At 59.1% G+C, this 24434-nt stretch overlaps 8 protein-coding genes across 8 annotated transcripts; 4 read left to right on the top strand and 4 right to left on the bottom strand.

Moving 5' to 3' along the window:
• Nucleotides 1-147: 147 nt before the first annotated feature.
• Nucleotides 148-4435, bottom strand: SPSK_02151 (ATP-binding protein cassette, subfamily B (MDR/TAP), member 1; the record flags this gene model as incomplete). Its single annotated transcript, XM_016729028.1, has 5 exons — nucleotides 148-394; nucleotides 459-574; nucleotides 673-3917; nucleotides 4017-4128; nucleotides 4193-4435. The coding sequence occupies 5 exons, from the start codon at nucleotides 4433-4435 to the stop codon at nucleotides 148-150; spliced, it is 3963 nt and encodes a 1320-aa protein (XP_016588815.1).
• Nucleotides 4436-5385: 950 nt separating this feature from the next.
• On the top strand, nucleotides 5386-7024 carry SPSK_02424 (uncharacterized protein; the record flags this gene model as incomplete). The annotated part of the gene is made up of 2 exons (XM_016729296.1): nucleotides 5386-5769; nucleotides 5831-7024. 2 exons carry the CDS (start codon nucleotides 5386-5388, stop codon nucleotides 7022-7024), a joined length of 1578 nt encoding a protein of 525 aa, XP_016588814.1.
• Nucleotides 7025-7245: 221 nt separating this feature from the next.
• SPSK_02465 (cellulose hydrolase) lies at nucleotides 7246-8743 on the bottom strand (the record flags this gene model as incomplete). Its single annotated transcript, XM_016729335.1, has 2 exons — nucleotides 7246-8036; nucleotides 8098-8743. 2 exons carry the CDS (start codon nucleotides 8741-8743, stop codon nucleotides 7246-7248), a joined length of 1437 nt encoding a protein of 478 aa, XP_016588813.1.
• Nucleotides 8744-10941: 2198 nt separating this feature from the next.
• On the top strand, nucleotides 10942-11550 carry SPSK_02768 (uncharacterized protein; the record flags this gene model as incomplete). Its single annotated transcript, XM_016729633.1, has 1 exon — nucleotides 10942-11550. The coding sequence occupies one exon, from the start codon at nucleotides 10942-10944 to the stop codon at nucleotides 11548-11550; it is 609 nt and encodes a 202-aa protein (XP_016588812.1).
• Nucleotides 11551-11883: 333 nt separating this feature from the next.
• Nucleotides 11884-13047, bottom strand: SPSK_02582 (glutathione S-transferase; the record flags this gene model as incomplete). The annotated part of the gene is made up of 3 exons (XM_016729450.1): nucleotides 11884-12744; nucleotides 12839-12973; nucleotides 13033-13047. The coding sequence occupies 3 exons, from the start codon at nucleotides 13045-13047 to the stop codon at nucleotides 11884-11886; spliced, it is 1011 nt and encodes a 336-aa protein (XP_016588811.1).
• Nucleotides 13048-14119: 1072 nt separating this feature from the next.
• Nucleotides 14120-16058, top strand: SPSK_02345 (uncharacterized protein; the record flags this gene model as incomplete). The annotated part of the gene is made up of 3 exons (XM_016729217.1): nucleotides 14120-15130; nucleotides 15318-15633; nucleotides 15682-16058. 3 exons carry the CDS (start codon nucleotides 14120-14122, stop codon nucleotides 16056-16058), a joined length of 1704 nt encoding a protein of 567 aa, XP_016588810.1.
• A 736-nt stretch (nucleotides 16059-16794) lies between these two features.
• On the bottom strand, nucleotides 16795-18729 carry SPSK_02347 (siderophore iron transporter; the record flags this gene model as incomplete). Its single annotated transcript, XM_016729219.1, has 1 exon — nucleotides 16795-18729. One exon carries the CDS (start codon nucleotides 18727-18729, stop codon nucleotides 16795-16797), a length of 1935 nt encoding a protein of 644 aa, XP_016588809.1.
• Nucleotides 18730-20851: 2122 nt separating this feature from the next.
• Nucleotides 20852-22969, top strand: SPSK_02312 (dynein light intermediate chain 1, cytosolic; the record flags this gene model as incomplete). Its single annotated transcript, XM_016729184.1, has 2 exons — nucleotides 20852-22690; nucleotides 22757-22969. 2 exons carry the CDS (start codon nucleotides 20852-20854, stop codon nucleotides 22967-22969), a joined length of 2052 nt encoding a protein of 683 aa, XP_016588808.1.
• Nucleotides 22970-24434: the final 1465 nt, after the last annotated feature.

Raw genomic sequence — 24434 nt, 5'->3', positions numbered from 1 at the left:
GACAGAAATGCGTACAAAACTACGCTTGGACAACACCTTACAAAAAAAGCAAAAAAAAAAAAAAGAAACAGAAATAAAGGGATCGTGATGGGGGCACGGTCCACAACGCACACACTTCTTGTCGCGACCGCTGTCCGTTCTGCTTCTTCAGCTGCTCAGATTCTGCATGCCGACATATTCCCAGTAGCGGCCCTGCATGGCCATCAGCTCGGCATGGTTGCCCTGTTCCACGATAGAGCCGCGTTCGAAGACGTAGATGCGGTCGGCGCGGGCAATGGAGCTCAAGCGGTGGGCCACGGCGACGGTGGTGCGGCCGGCGGCGGCGGTGGCCAAGGCTTGCTGCACGACCTGTTCAGAGTGGGAGTCGAGGGCCGACGTGGCCTCGTCCAGGAGGCTGGCCTTGGGGTCAGTGGGAGCGCGTGGCGAGACGAGGATAGCAAGGAAGGAGGACGACGTACAGGACTTTGGGATTGCGCAAGAGGGCGCGGGCCAGGGCGAGGCGCTGTTTTTGGCCGCCCGAGACCTGGCTGCCACGTGGGCCGATGCGGGTGTTGATGCCTTCGGGAAGAGATGTCTGGAATTGTGAGCTGAGAAGAAGACGAAAGGAAATCAAAAAAGAAAGAAAACGAAAGAAAAAGAAATCAAACATCAAGTGAAAGGGTCCTAGCTCACCACAAAGTCCCAGATATTGGCATCGCGGCAGGCGCGCTCAATGCGGACGTCGTCGACATCGCCGTGGTCGTCCATGTCGTCCACGTCACCCATTATGATGTTGTCCTTGACGGACCCACTGTACAGCACGGCATCCTGGTCGACAATGGCCAGCTGGTGACGGTAGCGCTGGAGGTGCAGGTGGCGGAGGTCCCGGCCGTTGGCCAGGACGTGGCCGGCGCTCGGGTCGTAGAGGCGCTCGAGCAAGTTGAGGACGGAACTCTTGCCGCTGCCGCTGGCGCCGACCAGCGCGACGACACGGCCGACGCCGGTGCCGGCGCCAGCTTGCAGAGACACCTGGTCGAGGGCGCGAACCGTCTTGCCGGGATAGGCAAAGTCCACGGCGCGCAGCTCGACGTCACCGGCGAGGTCGTCGGCGGCCACATCCACAACGGCGTCGCGGGCGTCGTCCGCCTCCACATCAATGCCGGGGACGGCGGCCAGCAGGCGCCGCAGCTGCCGGACGGCCTCTTGGGCACCGGCGATGTCCGGTGCATACGAGAAGATGCCGCCGGCGGCCTGGGCCGCGTACGTGGTAGCGACGTAGCAGATGAGAAAGCGCTGGACCGTGTAGCCGTCGGGCCCGGCCAGCAGATGGGTGCCGCCGTACCAGAAGAGCAGCGCCGAGCCGAAGACGACGACGGACTGGCTGGCGCCGTACAGGACGGCCAGCAGCAAAGCGCGCGCACGGCCGGCGCGCGCCTCGCCGCCCAGTTGCGCGCGGTACTGCTGCGCGACGGTGTCCTCGAGCCCCAGCGCGGCGACGGTGCGGGCGCCGCGCACGGCCTCGGCGACAACGGCGGCGGCGGCGGCGGCGTCGCGCGTGTTCTTGGCCTCGAGGGCGGCCAGGACGCGGTAGCGCGCAAAGCCCGTGGCAAAGACGAGCGGCATGAGACTCGCGGCGACGAGGCCCAGCTTCCAGCCAAAGGCCACGGCGACGACGAGGCCGGCGACGACGGCAAAGACGCTGCCGAGCACGTGGCCGAGGATGGCGCCGCTGAGGCCGTTGAGGCGGTTGGCCTGGACCGACAAAAAGGCGGCGAGGGCGCCGGCGCTGTTGCTGTGGCTGTGGCTGTGGTCCGGCTGCGCAAAAAAGACCATGTCCTGGCGCAGGATGGCGGCAAAGGCGACGCTGCGGGCGCGCACGACGAGGCGCGCCGACGCAAAGGCAAACGCGAGGTTCTGGACCAAAAAGGCGGCGAGGATGACGGCGGCGAGCAGCAGCTGCATGCCGGCCCAGAAGCCGACGCCGTAGCCGCCCAGCGTCGAGCCGGGGTCCGTGAAGCCGAGGACCATGTTGCCGAAGAAGATGGCCGTCAGGGGGTAGGCGAGGCCCGTGACGGCGCTGCCGACGAGGCCGACGACCATGACGGTCTGTTCGGGCCGGTTGAGCGCCCAGAGGAAGCCGATCGACCCGAGGCGGGCCGCCCCGCCGGAACCAGCCTCGACCTGCTGCGCCAGGCCCTGGGTCTCCGTGTCCTTGTCCGGATCGCCGGTCGACGACGTCTTGGCAGTGTCTTGCGGGAGCACGGCAGCCGCAGCCGCAGCTGTAGGCGCAGCCGCTTGGACCTTTTCACCACCGGCCGCAGCGCGTCCGCTTCCCCTGTCCACGTCTGTGCCTTGCCGAGCAGCGGCATCGTCGTCGAGGTCCTGGGCGGCGGCGAGCGAGGCATACGTCCCCGCCTTGGCGAGCAAGTCGGCGTGCGTGCCCTGTTCTGTGATGACGCCGTGCTCCATGACGACGATGGTGTCGGCGTGCCGGACGGTCGACAGGCGGTGGGCAATCACAATGGTGGTGCGTCGCGTCTCGCGGCCGCTGCGCGCGAGCGCCGCCTGCAGCCGCGCCTCGGATTTGGTGTCGAGCGCGGCGGTGGCCTCGTCGAGCAGGAGGATCTGGGGGCGGCTCACGACGGCGCGGGCCACGGCAATGCGCTGGCGCTGGCCGCCGCTCAGGCGCCCGCCGACCGCGCCGACGCGCGCCTGGTAGCCCGCGGGCAGCTGCAGGATGAACTCGTGCGCGTCGGCCGCCTTGGCCGCGTCCTCGACCAGTTTTTGCTTGGCCGCGTGGCCGGCGTGTTCGTGCTCGGTGCCGACGAGGCCGTAGGCAATGTTGTCGAAGACGGTCGCGTCAAAGAGGAACGGCTCCTGGCTGACCATGCGCATCTTGCACCGCAGCCACCGCAGACGCACGTCCTCGATGTTGCGGCCGTCGACCAGGACCTGGCCGCGCAGCGGCGCGTAGAACCGCTGCAGAAGATGCACGAGGCTGGACTTGCCGGACCCCGAGGGTCCGACCACCGCCACGGTCGACCCCGCAGGCACGTCGAGCGAGATGCTGTCGAGGACTAGATGGCCGATGCGCGCCGGGTAGACGAGCTGGACGGCGCGGAACTCGATGTGGCCGTCGAGGCGGTCGGGCGTGACGGCGTCGGGGGCGTCGGCGTCGATGGTGGGCGTGCGGTCGATGACGGCAAAGATGCGGTTGGCGGCGGTGGCGGCGAGTCCCACGGCCTGCAGATGCGGCGCGATGTTGCCAAAGAGCACGGCGCCGGTCATCATGGCAAACTGCACGGTGACAATCTGCGCCGTCGTGATGCGGCCGGCCGCCAGGAACAGGTGGCCCGCCCAACAGGCCAGCGCAAACGACGACAGCATCATGCACATCATGCCGCCGATCAAGACGCCCAGCCAGCTCTTGGCCCGGACGTCGGCGCGCAGGGCCGGCGCGAGGGCCGCGTCGTAGCGCCGCGCAAACCTCCGCTGCACGCCGTACGCGGCCACCGTGCGCATCGACGCGATGGCCTCTTCGGCAAACGACGCCGCGTCCGCAAATCGCGCGAGGGCCGCGCCCTGCGCGCCCTTCATGCGCACGCCGACGACGACCATGAAGGCGGTGACGGCCACCGGCAGGCTGAGCATGACGAGGGCCAGGCGCCAGCTGCGCAGAAACGACACGACGAGGGCGCTGACAAACGTGGCCACGCCCTGCACGATCAGCCCGACCTTTTGCGAGACGCCCTCCTGCACCGCGTTCATGTCGGCCGTGATCTGCGTCGTGACCGCGCCCGTGCCCAGGGCGTCCAGAAAGGCCGCGTTCTGCCGCAGCAGCGCCGCGAGGTACGCCGCGCGCATCCGCTGCGCAATCCGCTGGCCGGTCCACGTGAAGCCGGCGAGGAACAGACTGTAGCAGACGAGACCGCCCACGCCTTGCCATGGGACAGAGTGTTAGTGTGATGGGGAACGGATGATTTTTTATGTCTTTGCTTTTGCCTCCATCGGATGCCGTCGCAGAGCAGAATTCTTACCAACGTAGACAAAGTAGAGGCACAGGCTGCTGACGTCGCTGGAAAAGGAGGACAGTTGCTGCGAGGCGTCGGTGCGGTCCGAGAATTTCCCAATCAACGATCCGAAAACAATCTGAGAAACGCCGGTTAGCCACCTGGTAGATGCAAACGGAACGTCGTACGTTTGCCTGTCTCACCGTCATCAGTGGCATCGTAGAGCCAGCGCCGCAGGCCGCGACACCGCTGACAAACATCACGAGGCGATCTACCCGGTCCGCATAGCGATAGATTGCTCCGTAGCCGGCCGTGCTCGCGGGAAGATCGATCTGGCGGGCGAGGCACGCGAGCTCGGCCTCGTCCAGGCCCAGTGGGTTGGGGTTGGGGTTGGGAACGGCGCTGGGACTGGGGTCGTCACTGTCTGTTTTCTCGTGGAGAGACATGTTGGAGGCACAAGATATTGTGGTCACGAATTGTCTGGATAGAATTACAGCATGAAGAGAGTGACTCGATGGACTAGACTGGCGAGGGAATCTACGAATTTATAATGTGGTCGACTGAGACCTTTCTTATTATAACAGCTTGACGGCGATAGCATGAGAGCATATAGTCGTGGAAAGGGACATGGATTTTCAGATCTGGAGGCTCGTTTACGTCTTAAGAAAAACGAAGCTGGCGTGTCCTCGACGGCGTCCGTCGTCAGCTGCCGGATGGACTGGCAGAATTGGGACTCTACGTCGGCTACGCACGGTGCCAATGTCCATGGCTTGACAGACTGGACCCGTGCAATACGAACTTATAATCCAAGTCCGTTGCCCGTTACCCCTATTAAGACCAGGACATGGCAAATTGTGGTGTTGTAGATGTCTTGCTCCATTCGTTGAGAACGGCTGAAATGCGGCCATCTGATTCGTCCGTGTCTTAGCCTTCGTTTATCGAAAGGGGAACGAGGTCAGGAACGAGGTCATCCAATCTGCCCGTCCCCCCGCATCGGGCAAAGTGGCCCTTGTCGCTGTTGGAGAGATGTGCCATTGTCAGAGGTACAAAAGCAGCACCAACACGGTCACAACGCACATCCATCTCGTTCCACTTCGTTCAAACTCGTTCAACTTCGTTCAGTCTCATTCCACCTCGTTCAATCTCGTTCCACGTCGTTTCTCAATCAATTCAATTTCCTTCAATTCTTCGTCCTCGTTTCTCTTTAAACGAACGTAGATCTCTTACTTGTCGGCAACTGTTCCAGAAAGTCCACCGAAAGCGACACCGCTGATACTGATAGCCTGGCTGGCACGTTTGTGGTCCTGCAGGGCTTGCAGGACTTGCAGGCTGCTGCGGGCCGCGAGCAGCCTCGGCGGAAGCGAGCGCATCGAAAGAGCAAGCAAGGCTGTGCCGCATGCCGGCGACGACGCGTCAAGGTAAATTCCCCTACGGGGTCGTTCCTTTTTTGTTTTATTCCACCAGCGCCCTCGGACGGCCACTACTGACACGCTCCGCTCAGTGCGACGAGAACGAGCCGTGCGCACACTGCGTCCGGCGCAAAGAGCAGTGTCGGCGGCTGTCGGTCAAGGATACGAAAACAAAAACACACGATGACCACGAGGCCCCAGACGCCCGACTCAACATTGGCCCCAGCCTGGCCAGCCCACGCCTCGAGAATGACCCGGACCCGCACGTCAATCTGTGGCACCTCGAGCTGTTCCATCACTTTGCGCAGCGGACGGTGGCGACGCTTTCTTTCCCGGCCGTGTGGCCCACGCTGCTGCAGCAGAGTTTTCATGTGAGTGAGGCGGTGCCTGGTTCTTGCATCACAACACAACGCACGACTGACAACTCCCTAGGATGAGTGCATCATGTGGGCCATCTTGTGCACGGCCAGCTGCCATCTGGCCGCCCTCGCGCCGCAGGATCCCCGGTACGCGGGGCCGTCGCCGGCGTCTCTGCCGTTTTTGCCCAAGGCGATCGGCCTCTTCCGCCAGAACCTCGCCCGGCCCTTCACCAAGTCCAACGCGGACGCGCTGATGGGCTGCGCCCTTCTCATGAATTACATTGCGTGGACCAACCTGACGTTCCTCGACGGTGACGGCAATGCCTCTGGCGGGCTGGACCTCTCCCACGATCCCCTCTTCCTCCTCAGCCCAGGCGTCCGCCACGTGTACACGCAGGCCATGCCCATCTTCATGGCCGAGCAGAGCGTCTTTTTGACCATTGCCCACGAACATCCGCGCCGCAACATCGAAGCAGCTCTCGCCCGGCACGGCCACGATCCCACCCGGTTCGTCGAACCCTTTATGCGCTGCTGGGACAGCCCAGAGTTTCAAGAGTGTCGGGGACCCGACGGCGTGGCCAGCGCACAGTCAAGTTCAACTACATCGACGTCATCGACCTCATCGCCTGCAATGCGCCCATCGCGCACATCAACGTCGTGGCTGCTCTTTACCGAGTTTGAATACGAGTTGGCTTGGGAAAGGATTGCCAAACTGCTGACGACCTCCTCGACGGCGAACAACACGCGTGACACCCCGCCAGAAACAACCACGGACGGTTCCAACACAAAGAGCCTGTGTCAATGCCCCCTCCAAAAGTTCAAGACGCTGTTCATGATGCCGGCGGACCCCCAACCTGAACCTGTGCCCGTCGCCCCCATGGAGCTTGTCGACCCGCAGCAGACCGCCGCGCGTACAGGCTACGAGCGTGTGGCCTGCTGCCTCTCGCCGCTCTTGTGCTGCGCAGCACTGTCGGCGTCAGGATTGTCCTCCTCCGCAAAGGGTGACGACGCGTGGTGGTGCACCGCCGACAGCCGGCGCCTCTTCTTCACCATCCCGCTCCTCTGCAGCGGCCCCTTTTTGCAGCCCATCGTCCAGGGCGACGCGCGCGCCTTGCTTCTGCTCTTCCACTTTTACCGGGCGGCGCGCATCGTGATGGCGGCAACGGAGGAGGCGTGGTGGGCGCGCGAGCGGAGCCGCGTCATGGAGGATCGGATTGGGACGGAGTTGCGGAAACGGGGGTTCACTGCCTGTCTTGTGAGGGAATGAATGACCACTACATAATGCATATTCATATGGCGTCAGAGTGTGGTGATGCAGTGCTCGTGAAGCTGTCTAGTAACTTGTCTCTACACGGGACTGGACATTGAATCTCAGACATAATAATTGCTCTGTATATCTCAACAGTCCTTGCTTAATAATATGCTAATATACCAATCGATGCCGGTTTCTTGCCTCCTTTTTTCCCTCTCAAATACGCTCGCCCGCTCTTATACGAGGAACGTGACCAACGACCGAGCAGGAACAGTCGTCTTGAACGTGCCGTCGTGCGCTGCAACGACGGCTTTGCGTGCCGTCAGATCGTTGGCGTTGTCGGTCAGGTAGGGCACCATTTTCTTCGCGTGCCATGTAGCGCCCTTGAGGGAGAGCGTGACGTCGTACGCCGTGGTGTCGTTGTTGATCACCTGCGTCGCGATCTTGCCGTCCGTGTTGCGGAACGCGCTGGTGTAGAGCAGGCGGGCCGACGACGTCGCCTCGACGCGGCGCGCGCCGGGGCGCGCAAAGCGGCTGAACTGCGCCATGGACCAGAACCGCTTGGACGGCACAATCGTGTCGTTGATGAGGTTGATGAGGCCGCTGTTGGTCGTCGAGTTCTCGGCGCCGATCCAGTACAGGAACCCGCTGACGTTGGCGTCCACGAACGCGGTCTGCACGTAGCGCGCCCACCGCAGGCCCTCGCCCGGCCCGTCGACGTCGTAGAAGACGGTCGGCGTAAAGCCGCCCGCGAGGTCCGCCCACTCGCTGAGCCACGTCTTCTTGGTCGTCGACAGCGGGTACGTGGGCGCCGAATCGTAGCCGTGGCCCGTGACGACGTCGAGGTACTGCTCCGCGGGGTCCGGGCCGGCCTGCAGGCCCGCCATCATGGCTTCCTGGTCGTCCCAGCCGATGCCGTCGCAGCAGGTGATGCCCACGTCGAGGCGCGCCTGTCGGATGGTCTTGGCCAGCACGCGGATGAAGTCGGCCGCCTGCGTGCCATTCGACAGCATGCCCGCATAGGAGGCTAGGAAAAATGATGTTAGCTTTGACATGACAGGAAAAACAAAGAGAACATTGTGGCCTACCCGCTAACTGAGGCTCGTTGAGAAAGCCCAGCTTGTTCACTTTCACGCCGTGTTCTTCGTAGAACCGGACCCACTGCACCAGGTAGTCGGCATACGCCTGCTTCCAGTCGCCCGACGCACAGACCGCGCCCGTCACGCCGCAGAGGTAGCCGCCGTTGTTCTCGTCGTCGTTGGTCTTCATGAACCCGGGCGCCGACCAGGCGTTGCCGTAGAGCGTCGCCAGCCCGCGCGCCCGTGCCTGCTGCGCCAGGGGGAACTGCGCGCTGTCGTAGCCGTCCCACGTGTAGTGGGGCGCGGCATGTGGCGACCCGGGACTCACGGGCTCGATCGAGTTCATGAGGTTGCTGGTCGACGAGTTGCTCGACCCGATGCCGTTGCGCAGAATCGCAAACCCGGCGCCGCCCTTCTCCAGGCTGTACAGCAGGTCCAGCACGTCGGCCTGGTGCGCCGGCGAGAGGCCGTACTTGCCAAAGACGTCTTCGGCGCGCTGGAACGCCTGGGACGCGCCGAGACCGTCGACTTCCTGGTACTGGACGGACGTGTCGACCACGACGCGCGCCGACGGACGGTGGCCCAGCGCCGACGCAGAACACGCCCGCGCGGCGGCGGCCAGGACGAGCAGGCGAGCCAGAGCGGATGCAGACATTGTGGCAAAGTGAATAATAGGGATGGAGAACGAAAAGGGACGTGGTGGTCGAGAAGCGCAAAAGCATGCGGCCGTCTATCACCGGCGCCGCGATTCCTTATATTGTCATGCATTGGCTGTGATTTCGTCTCAGTGGATCGAAAAACAAGTAGGCAAAGTCACCAGGTCGGGAGAGAAAAACCGAATCAAGCCGGGCACGGATGGGAATCGATTTTGATTTTCCACCAGTTACGACACGCCCGCGACCGTGGCTGTAGCAAAAAGGTGACATGGTGTCGGTTGCTGAGGTTGGAAAGGTCGGCTCTGAGGGGAACGTCCACGCGTATTCCAAAGCTTGTTCAGGTCGCACCAGACTTGGCCGACATGGCTTCCTTTCCCCAGACAACTTGGCATCAGAACCCCGGCACTCGTCATCAACTAATGCAGGTTAAATGCAATGCACAATGGGACACTTCGGTTAGTCCCTCTCTACTCCACTTTCCACAAAATCCGGGTTGAAGGACGGTTTTCCGGTGAGGTTTGTTCTCTTTACCCAATTCGTCTAATTATCTTCGTCGTCTACTCGAGTCTTCCTCTATTTAACCGACACAAAGACCGGTCCATGCAACGGAAAAAACTGTACGAATTACTCCGTACACTGTACAGGGACGCTCTGCGGGGACTGAGGGGATGCTCTGAAGAAATTTTGCCTTCGTCACGTAGCTGGAAAGTCTGTCGTCCATTCCTAAGGAAATATCACTAAATTTCCCTCGGGGGTAATAATAAACGCGTGAATCTACAGAGTGCTCGTCTTGCTCATTGCACCGGAGGAAAATACTCGTGTCAAACCAGGTAGGATCATCCGGAACGGCCATCATTTCAATATGGCATCGGCTTCAAGGTGTCCCCGGCCTATCTGACGACCAACGCGACCAACGGCACCTATGATCCTCAACAACCGTTCATGTGGACCTGTTGCTTGTGCGGCTTAAAGGAGACAGAGCTACTCAACAAAAGTGGATCGATCTGGTTTTGAACACGCCAACCGCTACTTTTATACAACACTGCGATTCCAGCCAAGGAGAAGCATCTGAACAGTTGTTCATCCAATCGTTTGAGCAGCCGTCACGTACCGAGCACAAACAAAAACGGACTAACTTTGCTCCTCCGTTGACGCGAACTTCCCAAGCAATGGCTCGAGATCCTTCAACGACCATGTCAGGATGACAACATTGGCCTTCCGATCCGCTTGTTTCTCCAATCTTTCTCTCTGATTCGGGTCTTCCATAATCCCCTCAAACCTAGCCTGGTAATCCAACCAGGTCTGGCTGAACAGCGAGGAAAACCTTCTCAGCATGTTCCACTGCATGACTTGAACTAGACCGTTGTCGACACCAGCCAGAACAGCGCTTTCTCGCTTTCACCTGTAATGAAGAGAACACTTGGAGAGAACACAGTTGTGGCGGCCAGTCGGGTGTCTCGATTCGTTGCTGATTGACCCGCTCACGCAGCGTCCCTGATGACCGCATATACAGAATACATTTACGGCATCTCCGTAGGCGATAACCAGCAAAGACCCGCTGCTGGACGCCGTGCGCTTTATACTCTTACGTTTTTGTCTCTTTATCTTCAGCAACCCCCTTGGGACCCTCTCCTGTTTTGTTGAGCGATGTTAGGCCCCTGGACATGGGTCCTTTGGCTGACCAGCTGTTCAGCCACCATGTAATTACATCGTGAGAATGTGGCGCTGTGGAGTGGGTTTTCACGTTGCATTGTTTCCTCAATTGTTTGCTCCACGCTTAATCATTTAGGAAGCCAGTGTTTTGACTGGTCGGTCGCATCTGCTCGGTCGCTTTAACTCGACCACTTTCACTGCCAAGCCAATAAATAATCCCAATCCAGCTGTTAAATACGCCACACTTCCCAATAGAAGGCCTCGTATGTCACCAAACAACGCCTTGCAAAGGATTAATTGTGTGTTTTGTACAAAAGCGTGCGCAGTTTAGGAGCTGAACCGTAGTGTTGGGTGAGAGTCGATTTTAGTAATTACTTCGTACAACAGACTCCTGGAACAAACAAAACATATCAATTCCCACTCCTCACTTCGTCCTTAGATGAATTCTCAAGGTCTTCCTCTTAACAGCGGCAACGACGACTCTGTCTCCCTGCGTAGCAATGTCATATCCTTCTCGACAGCACTCCGTCGTCCATCTCCCACAATGCGATTTCCGTCCATCCTCGTCCTCGGCAGCCTCTTATGGGCAGGCGCCGTCGCAGCATCCCAGTGCAAACCATCCCACACGCCGTCGTCATCCTCTATCAGCCCGTCCTCCGTCTCGTCCTCGTCGGCCGCCGCGTCGTCCTCCTCGCCGCCGCACCTCCCTCCCTGCTACACCAACCTGCTCGGATCCCGCTACAAGCCGACCGACGTCGCATCCAGCCAAAACATTGCCGAGTCGTATCCCGTCGCCTGCCCGATTGGTGGCGGCAACACCTGTGTGCGTTTTCTCGACACGGACGGCCAGGCCGGCTCGTTTTCCTTCAGCGCCACCGTCCCCACCGTCCCCGGCACCTACTACGCCTACTACGCGTTTGTCCGTATTGCCGCTGCCGATTCCTCCAACCCGCTGGTCTGTACCGTCACAAACAGCGCGTCCACCACGTCCCAGGCACTGCAGACCGGCGACCATCCTGTGCTGCTCGATTTCTTGGCGGGCCCTGGCAGCTCGTCGACAGTCACGTGCAGCGGATCGGTCCAGACGACCCTGGATCTGACGGCGTCGGCGTTGTCGATTATCAGCACGGACCCAAGTAAGGGGTGTGCGTAGGCGAGACGCGAGGGACAAGGAGAACGTGTACTTTTGGCGAGACAGGCAAAAGAAAAGAGGCGTGGTCCCCAGCTTTTTGTAAGCTATTGTGGAAACCATGTGTCCCGTTATGAGATACGCAAACGCGATTTGACTTTCGAGTCCTTGAACATAATGTGTGCGCCTTATATATGAAAACAATGCGTTTCGAGTTAAAATAATATAGTCATACTTTCGTCGCCAACTTAGAAAAGAGTGCAACTAAAACGAACGAAGCATGGTGCCACGAAGATGACGTTCAAGTGACACCGACCCCACGAAATCTGATCTCTAAGACATTACATTCCGTACTTGTTAATCTTCTCCTTTCGGCAAGGGCTCAATCAACTGGGCTGGCCCAGTCGGAATGATCAGTGGACCCTGTTCTTTGAACACCACCTTGTGCCGCGACCGCGCATAACCCTCAATGTAGTGGCCAATATAGGGCGCCGTCGTGGCGTGGAACGCGCCGCGGGTCTGGTCGCGCACGGCGGCGCCGTCCCAGTAAAGGCGCCGCAGCCACAGGTGCAGGTGCGGGTAGTCGTGGCGGATCGAGCGGAGGGTACACAGGAAGACGGCGGCGTAGGCGGAGTCAAAGCGCACGAGCGTTGTGTAGAGGCGGACGTCGGCCTCGGTGAGGGCGTCGCCTAGCAGGAAGTGTTTGCCGTGGGCGGCCAGCTGCGCCTCCAGCCGGTCGAGCGACGCGAAGAGCGCCGGCACGTGTTCGTCGTAGGCGGCCTGCGCAGTCGCGAAGCCGATCTTGTAGACGCCGTTGTTGACCGTCGCGTAGACCCAGTCGTTGAGGGCGTCGATTTCGGCGCGCTGGGCCGCCGGATAGAGACCGCCGCCGGGCTGGTTGGCTTCGCGGCGCGCCTCGGGCAGGAGGCTGTCAAAGGCCGATGCCAAGATGCGGATGATCTCGCTCGACTCGTTGTTGACGAGCGTGCCGGTCTTCTTGTCCCAGAGCACAGGCACGGTGTAGCGGCCCGTGTAGTTTGGGTTCGCTTTCAAGTACAGCTCCTTGAGCTTGGTAAAGCCGTACAGCGGATCTTTGGGCAGCGAGCCGCCCTCGCCGCTAAAGTACCATCCTTCAGGTCCCATGTAACTGTGCAGCTGGTAGAGGTCGACAATGTCATCGAGGCCCTTGAGTTTGCGGACAATGAGTGTGCGGTGGGCCTGTAAGGATGGTTAGGGAGCGAAGCAAAGAAAGAAAAAACGAGACGAGGAAAAAGAAATGATGGAAGCCACAAACGAAAGAAGAAAGTCATACCCATGGACATCCCGGCGCAAAGTATAGAGCGTAACGGCCCTTCACCGGCGGGTAGCGAGCACCGGGTTCGCTCGAGATGGTCTGGCGGAACTCGCTGTCCGGGCGCACAAAGCTTCCGTCGGCGGCTTGGTACGGCTGGATGGTGGGTTAGCACTGGGTTAACAGTACTTAGATCGGGGTTGGGGTGAGATTACCGTTGTTGTCGTCATATTTGATGGCCGTGTAAGTGAATGGATGACGTGAGACGGGTTGATTCAATTTGTTGACGTTTTACCTCCCGGAGCAGTCAGCAGTGGTTAATGAAGATCGCAAAGCACTTTGTGTTTGGAATTTGTCGTCACTGTCAATGCTCTTTTTATATCTTGGTCAATCGCAAGGGCGCGCACCACACTCTTTCAACCGCGCCAACATGCTCGATGGCGCGATGGCGCACCGTCCCCTCATTTGTCAGTCTTGCACGTCCGTAGTGTCGGACGAATTGGAAATGCAAACTTGGTTAGTATGGACGGCAAGTACGGGCGAGCACATAATCTAGGCGTCGTCTTTCCTTTGGAAAATGCATCAGGTGACAGGCAGTAGCCAAGTTCTGTTTTCAGTCCATTCAGCAGTGCACCGCTTAAAGGAGTGCATCCTCATCTACCGCGCAGTCTTTAGTTGCATTCGCATTCTTCAGCGATTTGTTTTACGCAGCTCGTTCTCCAACTTTACTAGGCGTAACATACTTTATCCGTCACTCACATCCTTCCCGTCTGACAGCCTAACCGGCCACTGCCGGGCGGGATGGATTCCAAACGGCGGCCGCCTTGCGCTGACGAATCCGGAATGAATTGATGGAATCCCACCGTCAAGTGCTTTCCTTGGTCGTGTCCCGCGGTCCTCTCTTTCGTGTCTGGTTCCACTTGCAGACTACAGTTCGGTCCCTGTCTCGAATCTCGCGGCTACGCGAGCTAGGAGAATACAGGCTCGCGGGCCAATCTGTATGCACGCCAGCGTGGTTAAAAAGCACACAATTTTTGGCGTGCTCCTCGACCGGCGATATGAACCAGTCAAGTTCCGCTAAAGTCCGTCCCAAAAGGGAAGGAATCGGTTGCTGGCCCGCTGCCGGCTAGCCGATGCGGGACGTGATGACGCGCGGGGAAGATTGAATATAAAAGGGAAGGCGCCCATCCGTTCCTGCCAAGACAAGAACATGGCAAACAACAAAACGGTCCTCACAATTTTCACATTTCCGTCCAAACAAACCAGATCGTTGCAGAGCAATTGAACGACCCCTTCCCCACCATGGCTACGTCGGCGCAAAAGGTCGTCTTCGGGGCGATGACGTTTGGTACGGCGGGCGCTGAACAGGCTCGCGTGCACGAGCTGTCGGACTGTGCGACGATCCTGGACGTCTTCCAGAAGCACGGGCACAACGAAATCGACACGGCGCGCACATACGGCGGCGGGTCGTCGGAGACGTACCTGGGCCAGCTGGATCTGCCCAAGCGAGGCATCGTGCTGGACACGAAGCTGGCGCCAGGCCGGGGGGGCGGGGGCGGCGCGCAGGCGCACACGTACACGCACCGCCCCAGCGACCTGGAGCCGGCGCTCCGCGAAAGCCTGGCGGCGCTGCAGACGGACAAGGTGGACATGTGGTACCTGCATTCGCCGGACCGCAGTGTGCCGTACGAGGACACGCTGCGCGAAGTGAACCGGCTGTACGAGCAGGGCTATTTCCGGCGGTTCGGCATCAGCAACTACGCGGCGTGGGAGGTGGCGCAGATGGCCGAGATTGCGCGGCGGCACGGCTGGAAGGCCATTGATGTGTACCAGGGTGTGTACAACGCGCTGCACCGCGCGGCCGAGCCGGAGCTGTTCCCGTGCCTGCGGCACTACGGCATCGCCTTTTACGAGTACAACCCGCTGGCCGGCGGCCTGCTGACCGACCGCTACACGCGCGCCGACACGGCCGCCGACGTCGAGCCCGGCAGCCGCTTCGACCCGGCCCGGACGCAGGGCACCAACTACCGCACGCGGTACTGGAACGACGCCTACTTTGACGCGCTGGACGTGGTGCGGCCCGTCGCCAAGGCGCACGGGATTCCGACGGCCGAGGCGGCGCTGCGCTGGGTCAGCCACCACAGTGTGCTGCGGAAAGAGCATGGCGACGCAGTGATTATCGGCGCCAGCAGCGCGGCACAGCTCGAGGACAATCTGGCGAGCCTGGAAAAGGGCCCTCTGCCGGACGAGGTGGTTCAGGCGTTTGACGATGCGTGGAACGTGGTCAAGGCGGCGTGCAAGCCCTATTTCCGGGTCTAGGTAGCAGGCAGGCAAAGGTGCCAGTAGACTATAATGTATTTCCATCCTATATACCATTTTTCGATTCCCCCCTGTCCCCCCGCTTCCGTATGCCGGCCTACTTCCCCGTATCTGTTGCCGCCATGACGCGCTCCATGCCCGGGTCGCAGAACGGATACGGGTCGCGGTAGTGCATGTTCAGGCCCGAGCACTCGATGGCCTGGCCCTTGATAACGTCGAGGTCGGGCCGCGCCGGGTCCTTGTTATCGAGGAAGATGAGGACGGCCTTGGCGATCTGCGCGACAGGCGTAAAGTACTCCTCGGGGAACTGCTGCCACAGCTCAGTCGTCAGCAGGTTCGTCTTGACCGTGCCGGGCAGCACGGCGTTGACGCGGACGGCGTCGCGCCGCCACATGACGCGGTCGATGCAGCGCATGAGGCCCAGCACGCCGTGCTTCGTGGCCGAGTAGACGGGGCTGCTAAAGGACGGGTACAGCGCGCCGCAGCTGGCTGTGAACGTGAGGACGCGCTCGCCCCGCGTCGACTCAGGCGATAGCCGGAAGTAGTGCTGCGCGAGGTAGGCCGTCGTCGTGGCCGCCGTCAGGCAGACGTCGATGATCGTCTGCGTGCCTTTGGGCAGCGGCGGCGGCTCGTCGCTGTTGGACGCCTCGGTGCGGTCATAGAACTCGTCGGCGCGCTCAGCCACACCGGCATTGGCATAGACAAAGTCGATGCGCTTGTGCAACCGAAAGATGTCGCGGAAAACAGTGCCCAGAGCCTTGTAGTCGGTCACATCGACCTGGTGGAAAACGCCGCCGACGACGCCGTCGACGGCCTTGACAGCCGCCGGGTTGTAGTCGAGGATGTGGATCTCCCAGCCGGCCTTGCGCGCGCCGAGGGCCGTTGCCGTGGCCAGGCCGATGCCGCTGGCTGTGCGGGTTAGGGGACTGTATTAGGAGCAGAGATCAGGGAGATCAGGGAGATCGACTTACCACCACCGGTGATGATTGCAACTCGTGTTTCGGCCATTATGAAGTGTTTTCAAAATGGGGAGAGAATTTATAGTACTGCAAACAAGAAGCAAAAGAATAGCAAAAAGCATAGAACGAAGAGGAGGCTCTGCTCTGTTTTATTGTTTTATTGTTGCCCGTAGCGGAATTGTCCATCGATACCCGATGGCTTACAACTAACATTGCCTACTCCCGCTTCCTAGGCACAGTCCCCGCACGACTACGGATAGTCTACTAACGGAAACACATGAGATCGTGAGGAGATCCAGGAAAACAATATGAAAACTACCTCGCGGCCGCGCGGAGTCGGGTACTCGTTTCACTCCTGACACGTTCAAGAGGGTGTTGAGACCCGGACGGACTAGGCACAGGGCGTGTTAGTGGGATCGGGCCACGGTGCTACTTGCGGAAAATAGCAACCGAGAGGACGGCCAAGGAGCAAGACCATCGGGGTTTCCCCAAATTGTGGAGACGTGTAAATATAGTATCTCTAAAGAGGCCGTGAAGATTGAGCATGCCGTCAACGAGGAACATTGACCTCTTCTTTGCTTTATTCAGCTATCACTATCCCATGGCTGATGTCGTAGCATGTACATTTGTCAACTGGTAACCGTCCACGAGCATCACACACGTAATTCTGCCTACGTCCGTCACATGTCATCGAGAACCCTACACTACCGACTGGTTGACGCGCTTCTCTTGCTCCTGCGCCACTCCCACGGCCGCATCCTGCTCGGCCACATTGACGGTAATGTTGACGCTCTTGGTCAGCAGGTGGTCGACGTTGGGCGCAAAGATGGCGAGGATGCTGCCGAGACCGGAAAACGCAATCGTCGTCAGGAAGACGGTGCTGTACGCCGAGGCGCTGGCTTCTTGGTAGGCGCGGATGCCGGCTGTCTGGATCTCGGGCGTCAGACCAGCGACGGCGTCCCAGGCAGCGGCAGTACCGGCTTGGATGGCGGCAATGAACGCCGCCACGGAACCCTCGGGCAGGCCGGCAGCCACAACGGCAGCAGGTACTTTGGCGGGGATGGTCTGCGCCAGGCGGTTGGACAGGACGGTCGTGTAGATGGTGGAGCAAACGGTCGAGATGAGCGAGCGCGACGAGCCGCCGGTGCCGGCATAGGTGCCAATCTCGCGCTGGTCTTGGATGGAAATGGTGGCGACGGTCGAGTTGAGCAGCTCGTTCCAGCCGATGAAAAAGGACGCAAAGAAGATGAGCGCCGACGAGCGCACGACCGTGTCGGGCGTGCTCGTGGCCATGGCGCCCAGCAGGACGCCCCCGACCGGGAACACGACCATAATCTGCCAGTTGGTCCGGCGCTTGAACGCAGCCGCACAAAACTCTCCCGCCAGAATACCACAGCCGGGAATGCACGACATCCAGCCGGCCCACATGCGGCTGTGGCCCTCCGAGTACAGCGCGGCGACCATGCTTGGCCACAGGATGGCGTTGGCGTAGTAGATGGCGGCGCCCAGCGACCACAGGACAATGGTGATGTTCCAGCCGCGGTGCCGGAAGACGTGGATCGGCATCATGGGCTCCTTGGGGTGGCCGTACGTCTCCCAGAGCACAAACGCCACGATGATCAGGAACCCCAGCACAATCGTCACAATGACCGCTGCGCTCTTCCATGGGTGCAGCGTGCCGCCCCACGAGATGCCCATGAGGAACAGCAGCAGGCCGAGCGTCACCAAAACGATGCCCAGGTAGTCAAAGCTCTTGATGAACGCCTGTTTGTTGGCCGACGCGTGCTTCATCCTGAAGGTCGGCGGGTGGTAGAACAAGTAGAACAGGACGGTCGTAAAGGCATTCAACGCAATCAAAAAGTAAAAGATGCCGCGCCACCCGGCCTTGGTCTGGTAGATGAAGGCATACGAAATCGCCGGCGCCAGGCCGCTGCCGGGGATGCCCCAGACAAAGACGTACGCCTGCGCCAGGAACCGCCACTGGAGCGGCACAATCTCGCCCACGGCGAACGCGTACGACAGCTGCACGGATGCGCCCACGCCGATCAGCGTCTCGCCCGCAATCAGCGCCGGGACGTTGGGCGCCACTGCGCAGACAATCGCGCCCAGCGTGCCCATCGCGTTGCCGCCGACGAACCACCAGCGGCGGCCAAAGATGTCCGTGACGCGGCCGACGACAATCAGACCAATCGAGCTGGTCAGGAGGTACGACATGGACACCCACGTCAGGTTTGGGTCGGGCCCAATGTCCGCGTTGACAATGCCCAGCACCGGAGCAATCAGCGAGAAGCCGCCGACACCGCAGCAAAAGGACAGCCCGATGGCCAGCATGGACCCCACGAAATTAAGGCTGCGGAAGTAGCCGGCGGGCAGCTGGTCGTCGGCCACGGCAAAGTCGGCACCAACCACATTGTCGTCTTCCGTATGGCCGAGCGCCATCTTTTCAAAGGCCGGCGTATCGTTGTTGTTGTTGTTGTTGTTGTTGTTGTTGTTGTTGTTGTTGTTGTCACCGTCGTAACCATGCTGCTGTGTTTGGATCTGGTCACGGCTCTGGTCTGGGCCGCTGTCATGATCGACGTGCGCCACCACGTCGGTCTCTGACTTGCTGCCAGGCCTCCCGGAGATGTCTGCCATGATAAAGGGATCGATGGCAACAGGGTAGACGAGGATGAGGAGAAGGATTGGAAGGGCGATGGTACAAGGGGATAAGAATATAAGAGAAGGAAGAAATGAACGAGATCAAGACGAGAGATATTGGTTGAAGAGGAATTGAAAAGATCAGCAAGGAACGGGGATGTGCATTGCTTTTTATGTCAGGGTCGACTGTCAGGGATGAGGAACAGCAGTAAAAATGGTCTAGCATGATATGGAATGTGCAGATACTCCGATGGCAGGCCAGGTCATTTCTGTTGCCAAGGACAAAAAGGACAAAGGAATCATCCTCTTCTATAGGGACGGTAAGCCATGACCGTGTGCAAAGTGGGCTCGACTTTTACACATAAGAGGAGATGCTGGAACAGGAGCAACCTTCATTGGACGACCACACGCAGATGGCTAGGTCAAAAGTCTCCTCATATGTTTGCCGACGTTCATTTACTCGACTGCGATTTACAAGTGTGCACATATTCTAGTCTCCGACATAAGCAGACGGACGGCTCATGAGACATATCGTGGTGTCCTTGTCTTTGTAGGGAACTGCGGGCATTGCAATAGAGGAAACCGCCAATCCATTCAGCTGGTATGAGCATGCCGTAACAAGAATAAAAGAAGACAAGAAAGGCGGTGATGAAGCCGTTTGTTCACCCTCGCTAACACCAAGTGATGTCTGCGTATCGTTTTCCGCGGTACTAAAACAGGCTGCCCCCAGACGTTTTCTGGGGAAACCAGCCCCAAGAAACGCGGGGTTGGGGACAACAAGGTTCGGAACGGTTCATGGCCGGCAAGTGGAGAAGGCGAAGAGATGGCTATGGGTAGTATGAAGGATACGTAAAAGAGTAAAAGGATTGATAAAATTCAGCGTCAGTGAAAAAAAAAAAAAAAAATGACCTGTACGAATTCCAACAGAAGCAAAGCCCCATCGATCTTCCCATTGACCTCCCCGTTGACTTTCTCCTCGATGTCAACATCCACCTCTTCGTCATCATCCTCATCAGACTAGCATCTTTTTTCGAGTGGGAAAGGGTTAGATTGACCATTGTCAGTTTGGAAGATTCCTGCGTTAGAAAAATAAAGTACAATATACGACAGCAATTCGAAACCCTCTTTGCCTCTATAAACAGCTTCTACTCGGATTGTGCCGTTATATCAACCATCTTGGTGGTCATTCACACGGCTGTCACGGCTGCGAGAGACGGCTCCAGTCCGCGCAAGTGTAGAGTGAGAATAAATCCGTCTCTCCCATCGTTGGGTGGCCATCAATACGAAAAGCGCTCTGGGAAAATGCCGAATTAAGTCGAGTTGGCAATTTTGACAATGGCAAGGTTGCTGCATGAGATTAGGTATGGTCACAGAATACCACGATGATAATGCCAGAAACAAAAGGATTGCAGTGAACATTGAATTCTGCGGCTTTGAAAACTGTGTGACATATCACGTACACGTCACGTTCTCTCCAAAGAAGGATCGTATGTTGGATGCCGTTGTGTGAGTTCGATGCACCTGTGATTTGAAAAGTGGGCCTTCAAGGTCAGGGGCCCACTCGAGCTGCAGGGGCTACCGAGGAGCGAGGCTACCCACAGCCGTGCCTTCCCCGTCCAGAGCCGTTGGCTGGTGGCCCCCTTTGCACCAATAACGCGACCGCAAATGGGTGCAGTGACGCCAAAATCAGAAACATCGCTTCACTTTTGCCGGTTTTTTGGTAACAGACGACCAGCACCGGCGGCCCCGAGGCGAACGAGCGCCACTCCCCACGATACCCGACGATACCCCAGCGCATTTGCACGACGTCGGCCGTCGACTGTTGACTTTTTCAATCTTGCCGATCGCCACTGGCCGTGACACGCTAGACGGCACCTCTCCTGACTAGCTCTCCCCTGACCCATTTCCGACACCATTTTTGTCTGTTCACGATACGCGTTGTTCAGTGGTTCAGTCGTTCAGTCCGCCCCCGACGACAGCTCTACGTCGCGATACTTTTTTTTACTTGCACGCTAGCACGTACGCCACGACGTGCCGAGCACGCTCTTGCTCTCCATTGCACCGGCACAACGACCCATCCTACTTCGACGTTCCTCGTCTCCCACACCGACAACGCAACATGGCCAACACAAACCGCTTTTCCACCTACACCTCCGTGTCGGCCGGCTCCGGCAACAATGCAAGCGTGTCTGCGTCCGCGGCGGGGCCTGACGGCACCAGTGGGAGCGCTGGCAAGCCGAAGAAGGACCTGTGGAACTCCATGCTGGACTCCGTCGCCAGCGGCCGCAAGCTGCCCGAGCGCAACCTGCTCGTGCTGGGCGGCACCGTCGACTCGCAGCGCGAGTTTCTCACGTCGCTGGGTGACCGCCGGTCGTCGACCAACCTCGGCGGCGGCGGCGACCCGACGCTGCCCGGCGGCGCGCCGGTGGCCAACAACTTCGCCCTCGGCTACACGTACTACGACGTGCTCGACGCCGACCAGGACGGCGACATCCTCGCCCGCATTTCCTTGTACCTGCTGTCGAAACCGTCGCCCGCGTTCAGCGCGCTGCTGCAGCCGCTGCTGACGCCCGAGACCATTCCCAACACGCTGATTGTCATTCTGCTCGACTGGGCCCAGCCGTGGCGGTGGCTGCGCCAGCTGCGCGAGTGGATCCTGCTGCTGCGCACCGTGCTGGTGTCGCTGAGCCCGGCCGCCAAGGAGGCGCTGGAGGAGGTCATGGAGCAGTGGCGCGAGCGCGGCCGCGGCGGCTCGCGCAACCTGGACGGCACGACCACCGCGTCGGCCGCAGGGACCAGCGGCAGCGGCGGCGGCGGCAGCAGCAGCAGTGGTAACGGTGTTGGTGGAGGGGGCAGTGGCGACGGCGGCGGCGACGCGCTGCCGCCGGGGCCGGGCGAGTGGGAGGACGCACTGGGCCTGCCGCTGTGCGTGGTGTGCCAGAACGCCGAGAAGACGGACGTGCTCGAAAAGACACAGGGCTGGAAAGACGACGAGTTTGACCTGGTGCTGCAGTACCTGCGCACGGTCCTGGTGAAGCACGGCGCCTCGCTCATCTACACCACGCCCAACGTGCCCTCGCAGCTGCCGACGCTCATCCACGCCTGCCTGGGCGTGACATCGCTGCTCAAGCGCCCGCCGCTCAAGCCCGAGGTCATCAAGCGCACCGAGGTGGTCGTGCCGTCCAACTGGGACTCGTGGACCAAGATCTTGGTGGTGCGCGAGGGCTTCGAGGTCGACAAGGTCAGCGCGGGCTGGTCCATCGACCTGCAACGGCCCTACCCCGTTGTGCAGGCCCAGGCGGCAGGCCATGCCAACGGCACCAACGCCAAGAACGACGCATCACAGCAACCCGGCACGCGGACAAGATCACCACCACTCGACGACGCGCCCCCACCAGAGCGGGACGAGTACACGCTCGAGGGCCAGGGCCAGGGCGAGAACGGGTTTGCCAACGGCAGCAGAAGCGGCGATCGCCCGGAACCCGTTGGCGGCGCCGACGACGACGACGACTACGAAGAGGACGACGAGGACCACGACTCGGCTGTGTCACAGTACGAGCGTGCCATCCGCGACCCGGGCATGGACGTGCTGGCACTGGCAGGCGGGGATCTCGAAGCGGACGACGAGGACGATGCAGACGACAACGAAACCGGCACACAAAAGCGCCGCCGCCGCCGTCGGCGCCAGCAGCTCGAGGTCGAGACCGAAGACGTCCAGCTCTTCCTCGGCGACCAGCTCAAGCTGCTCGAGCAGCTCCGCCAAAAGGACGAGGCCAAGCGCGACAAGGAGGCCAAAGAGTCGAAGCGCCGGGACGGTTCCATGGGCAGCGGCAGCGGCTCCAATGCGTTGGCGAACGCGGACGATCCCGCCGAGGTCATCAGCAGCCACATTGGCCCTGTGCAGTTTAACCTCGGCGGCATCCAAGTCGACGCCGACGATATGCTGGAGCGGATCAAGGTAAGCACACCTCTGCCTCTACTCTACTACGCAAGGATTCACATGCTAACTCTGCATCTTATGTAGAACCGCCATGGATATGGTTCGGCATCCCCAGAACCGGGCAGCCCCGACGGGTCTGCCATCGGTGCCGGTGTAGCAGGGGGTGCCGCCCCCGGTGCGGGTGCAGGAACCGGCGTCGACGGTGCATCCCTGGCGCCGGAGAACGTTGACACAGAGAAGATGACGGCCTTTTTCGCAGACCTCATGAACCGGCCAAGCCAGACGAGAAAGTCATGAAAAGTGGAAGACGGGCTGAAATAGGGGGAAGGTCGAGAATGTACTGTAGAGTAGGCCAGAGCGATTCAATTTTGGCCGGTTTCGTTTTACTTTGTCTTCAAACTCCTCGCAAGATATCCATATATAGATGTCTGTTTTTGTCACTTTTTTTGCCTTCAGTACGTACAACACGAAATGGCCTCATCCGTCTTGATTGCCAAGTCAATTTTCACGAGGAAATTATGAATAAAATAAGACAAAAGGGTCTCCAGGCTCCCATGCAGACTCAGCTCGTCTGAAGCTTGTTAAACATATGAATAGACAAATACTTCAAACGTGTATAATTTCTGTCTGGTCACAACCACTGAGTGCCTTGGCCCGTTCTCGATCGTCAAGTATGTCGCCACGGCCGTTATCAGGATGTAGGCAAGCACTCAATATCCTAAGAAAGACTGTTGTTGACAAGAGACAAGCCGTCAATCTTTGACTTGGTGGCTCTAGATGCTTGTGGAAGAGATCTAGAACCTCGCCGTCAAGGCTGCCATGTTTGACAAGTTGAAAAAAGCTGGCAAGTCCGTACTTCTGTTGAGTAATGAATTATCTATCCCTTACCTGGCCTGAGGGAGGATTTACAACGGCGACATTAAGGAATGAACCCTGGGACGGCCCTCGCCCAAAAACTAGATCGACAATAGTATATGTCAACAGGCCAGCCAAGGCATTATTTGGCCACAGTGTGGCTCTTGTGGCAATGTGGCAATGTGACAAAGGTGGAGAGAAACATATCCAAGCTTTTGTTCTAGGCCAGTTTCGTCATGATTTCTCGGTGGCACAACCGAGACAACTTTTCTGGTAACCAGCAAGACGTCCGCCAAAAGGTAGAGTCCGCCGTAAATAAACAAGGGAAATAACAAAAAAACACTCCCAGCGGAAACCTGGTGTCTTTCCCCACGCCGCGGCAAATGCAACGAGGAACGCACCGGCATTGCTCGTCTTGGAATCCTCGAGAACTAGCCCATTTTGGAGCCCGTTTCACCCAACACGGGACAACTACAAGCTTTAAAAAACAAAATAAGAATACGCCGTCGAGCTGTCGTTGATGTGTGGCTGCTGAGCTTATTCACTTTTCGGGGGACACGTGAACTGCCAGGACTTTGCGAATCCATCCTGTTTTGAATTTCTCAACAAAAAGAATCGGCGTCATGTATCCATGTATCGCACAACAAACGGTCGTTATTTACCTGTCAGTCTTAGTCCCGTCTTTTGGATTCTGAAAGCAGGAAATGGGACTCATTGCAATTCATTGCAATCACCCGAGGCGGCGTCCCTTTGCTGTATCCTGGAGCCTGGTTTTCTATTTTTTCTTGTGTTTGCCTCTTCCTTGATTTTAAGTTTTGTTCTGACAATTTTCAACAAAAAACTGGCATCGAACCACTTTCCAGCAGTATGGGGTTGTTTGTTCGTTTGTTCGTTTGTTTTTTTTAAA

The sequence above is a fragment of the Sporothrix schenckii genome (genome assembly GCF_000961545.1).
Source record: "Sporothrix schenckii 1099-18 chromosome Unknown Cont43, whole genome shotgun sequence".
Taxonomy (NCBI): domain Eukaryota; kingdom Fungi; phylum Ascomycota; class Sordariomycetes; order Ophiostomatales; family Ophiostomataceae; genus Sporothrix; species Sporothrix schenckii.
This window is presented reverse-complemented; position numbering and strand designations above follow the sequence as displayed.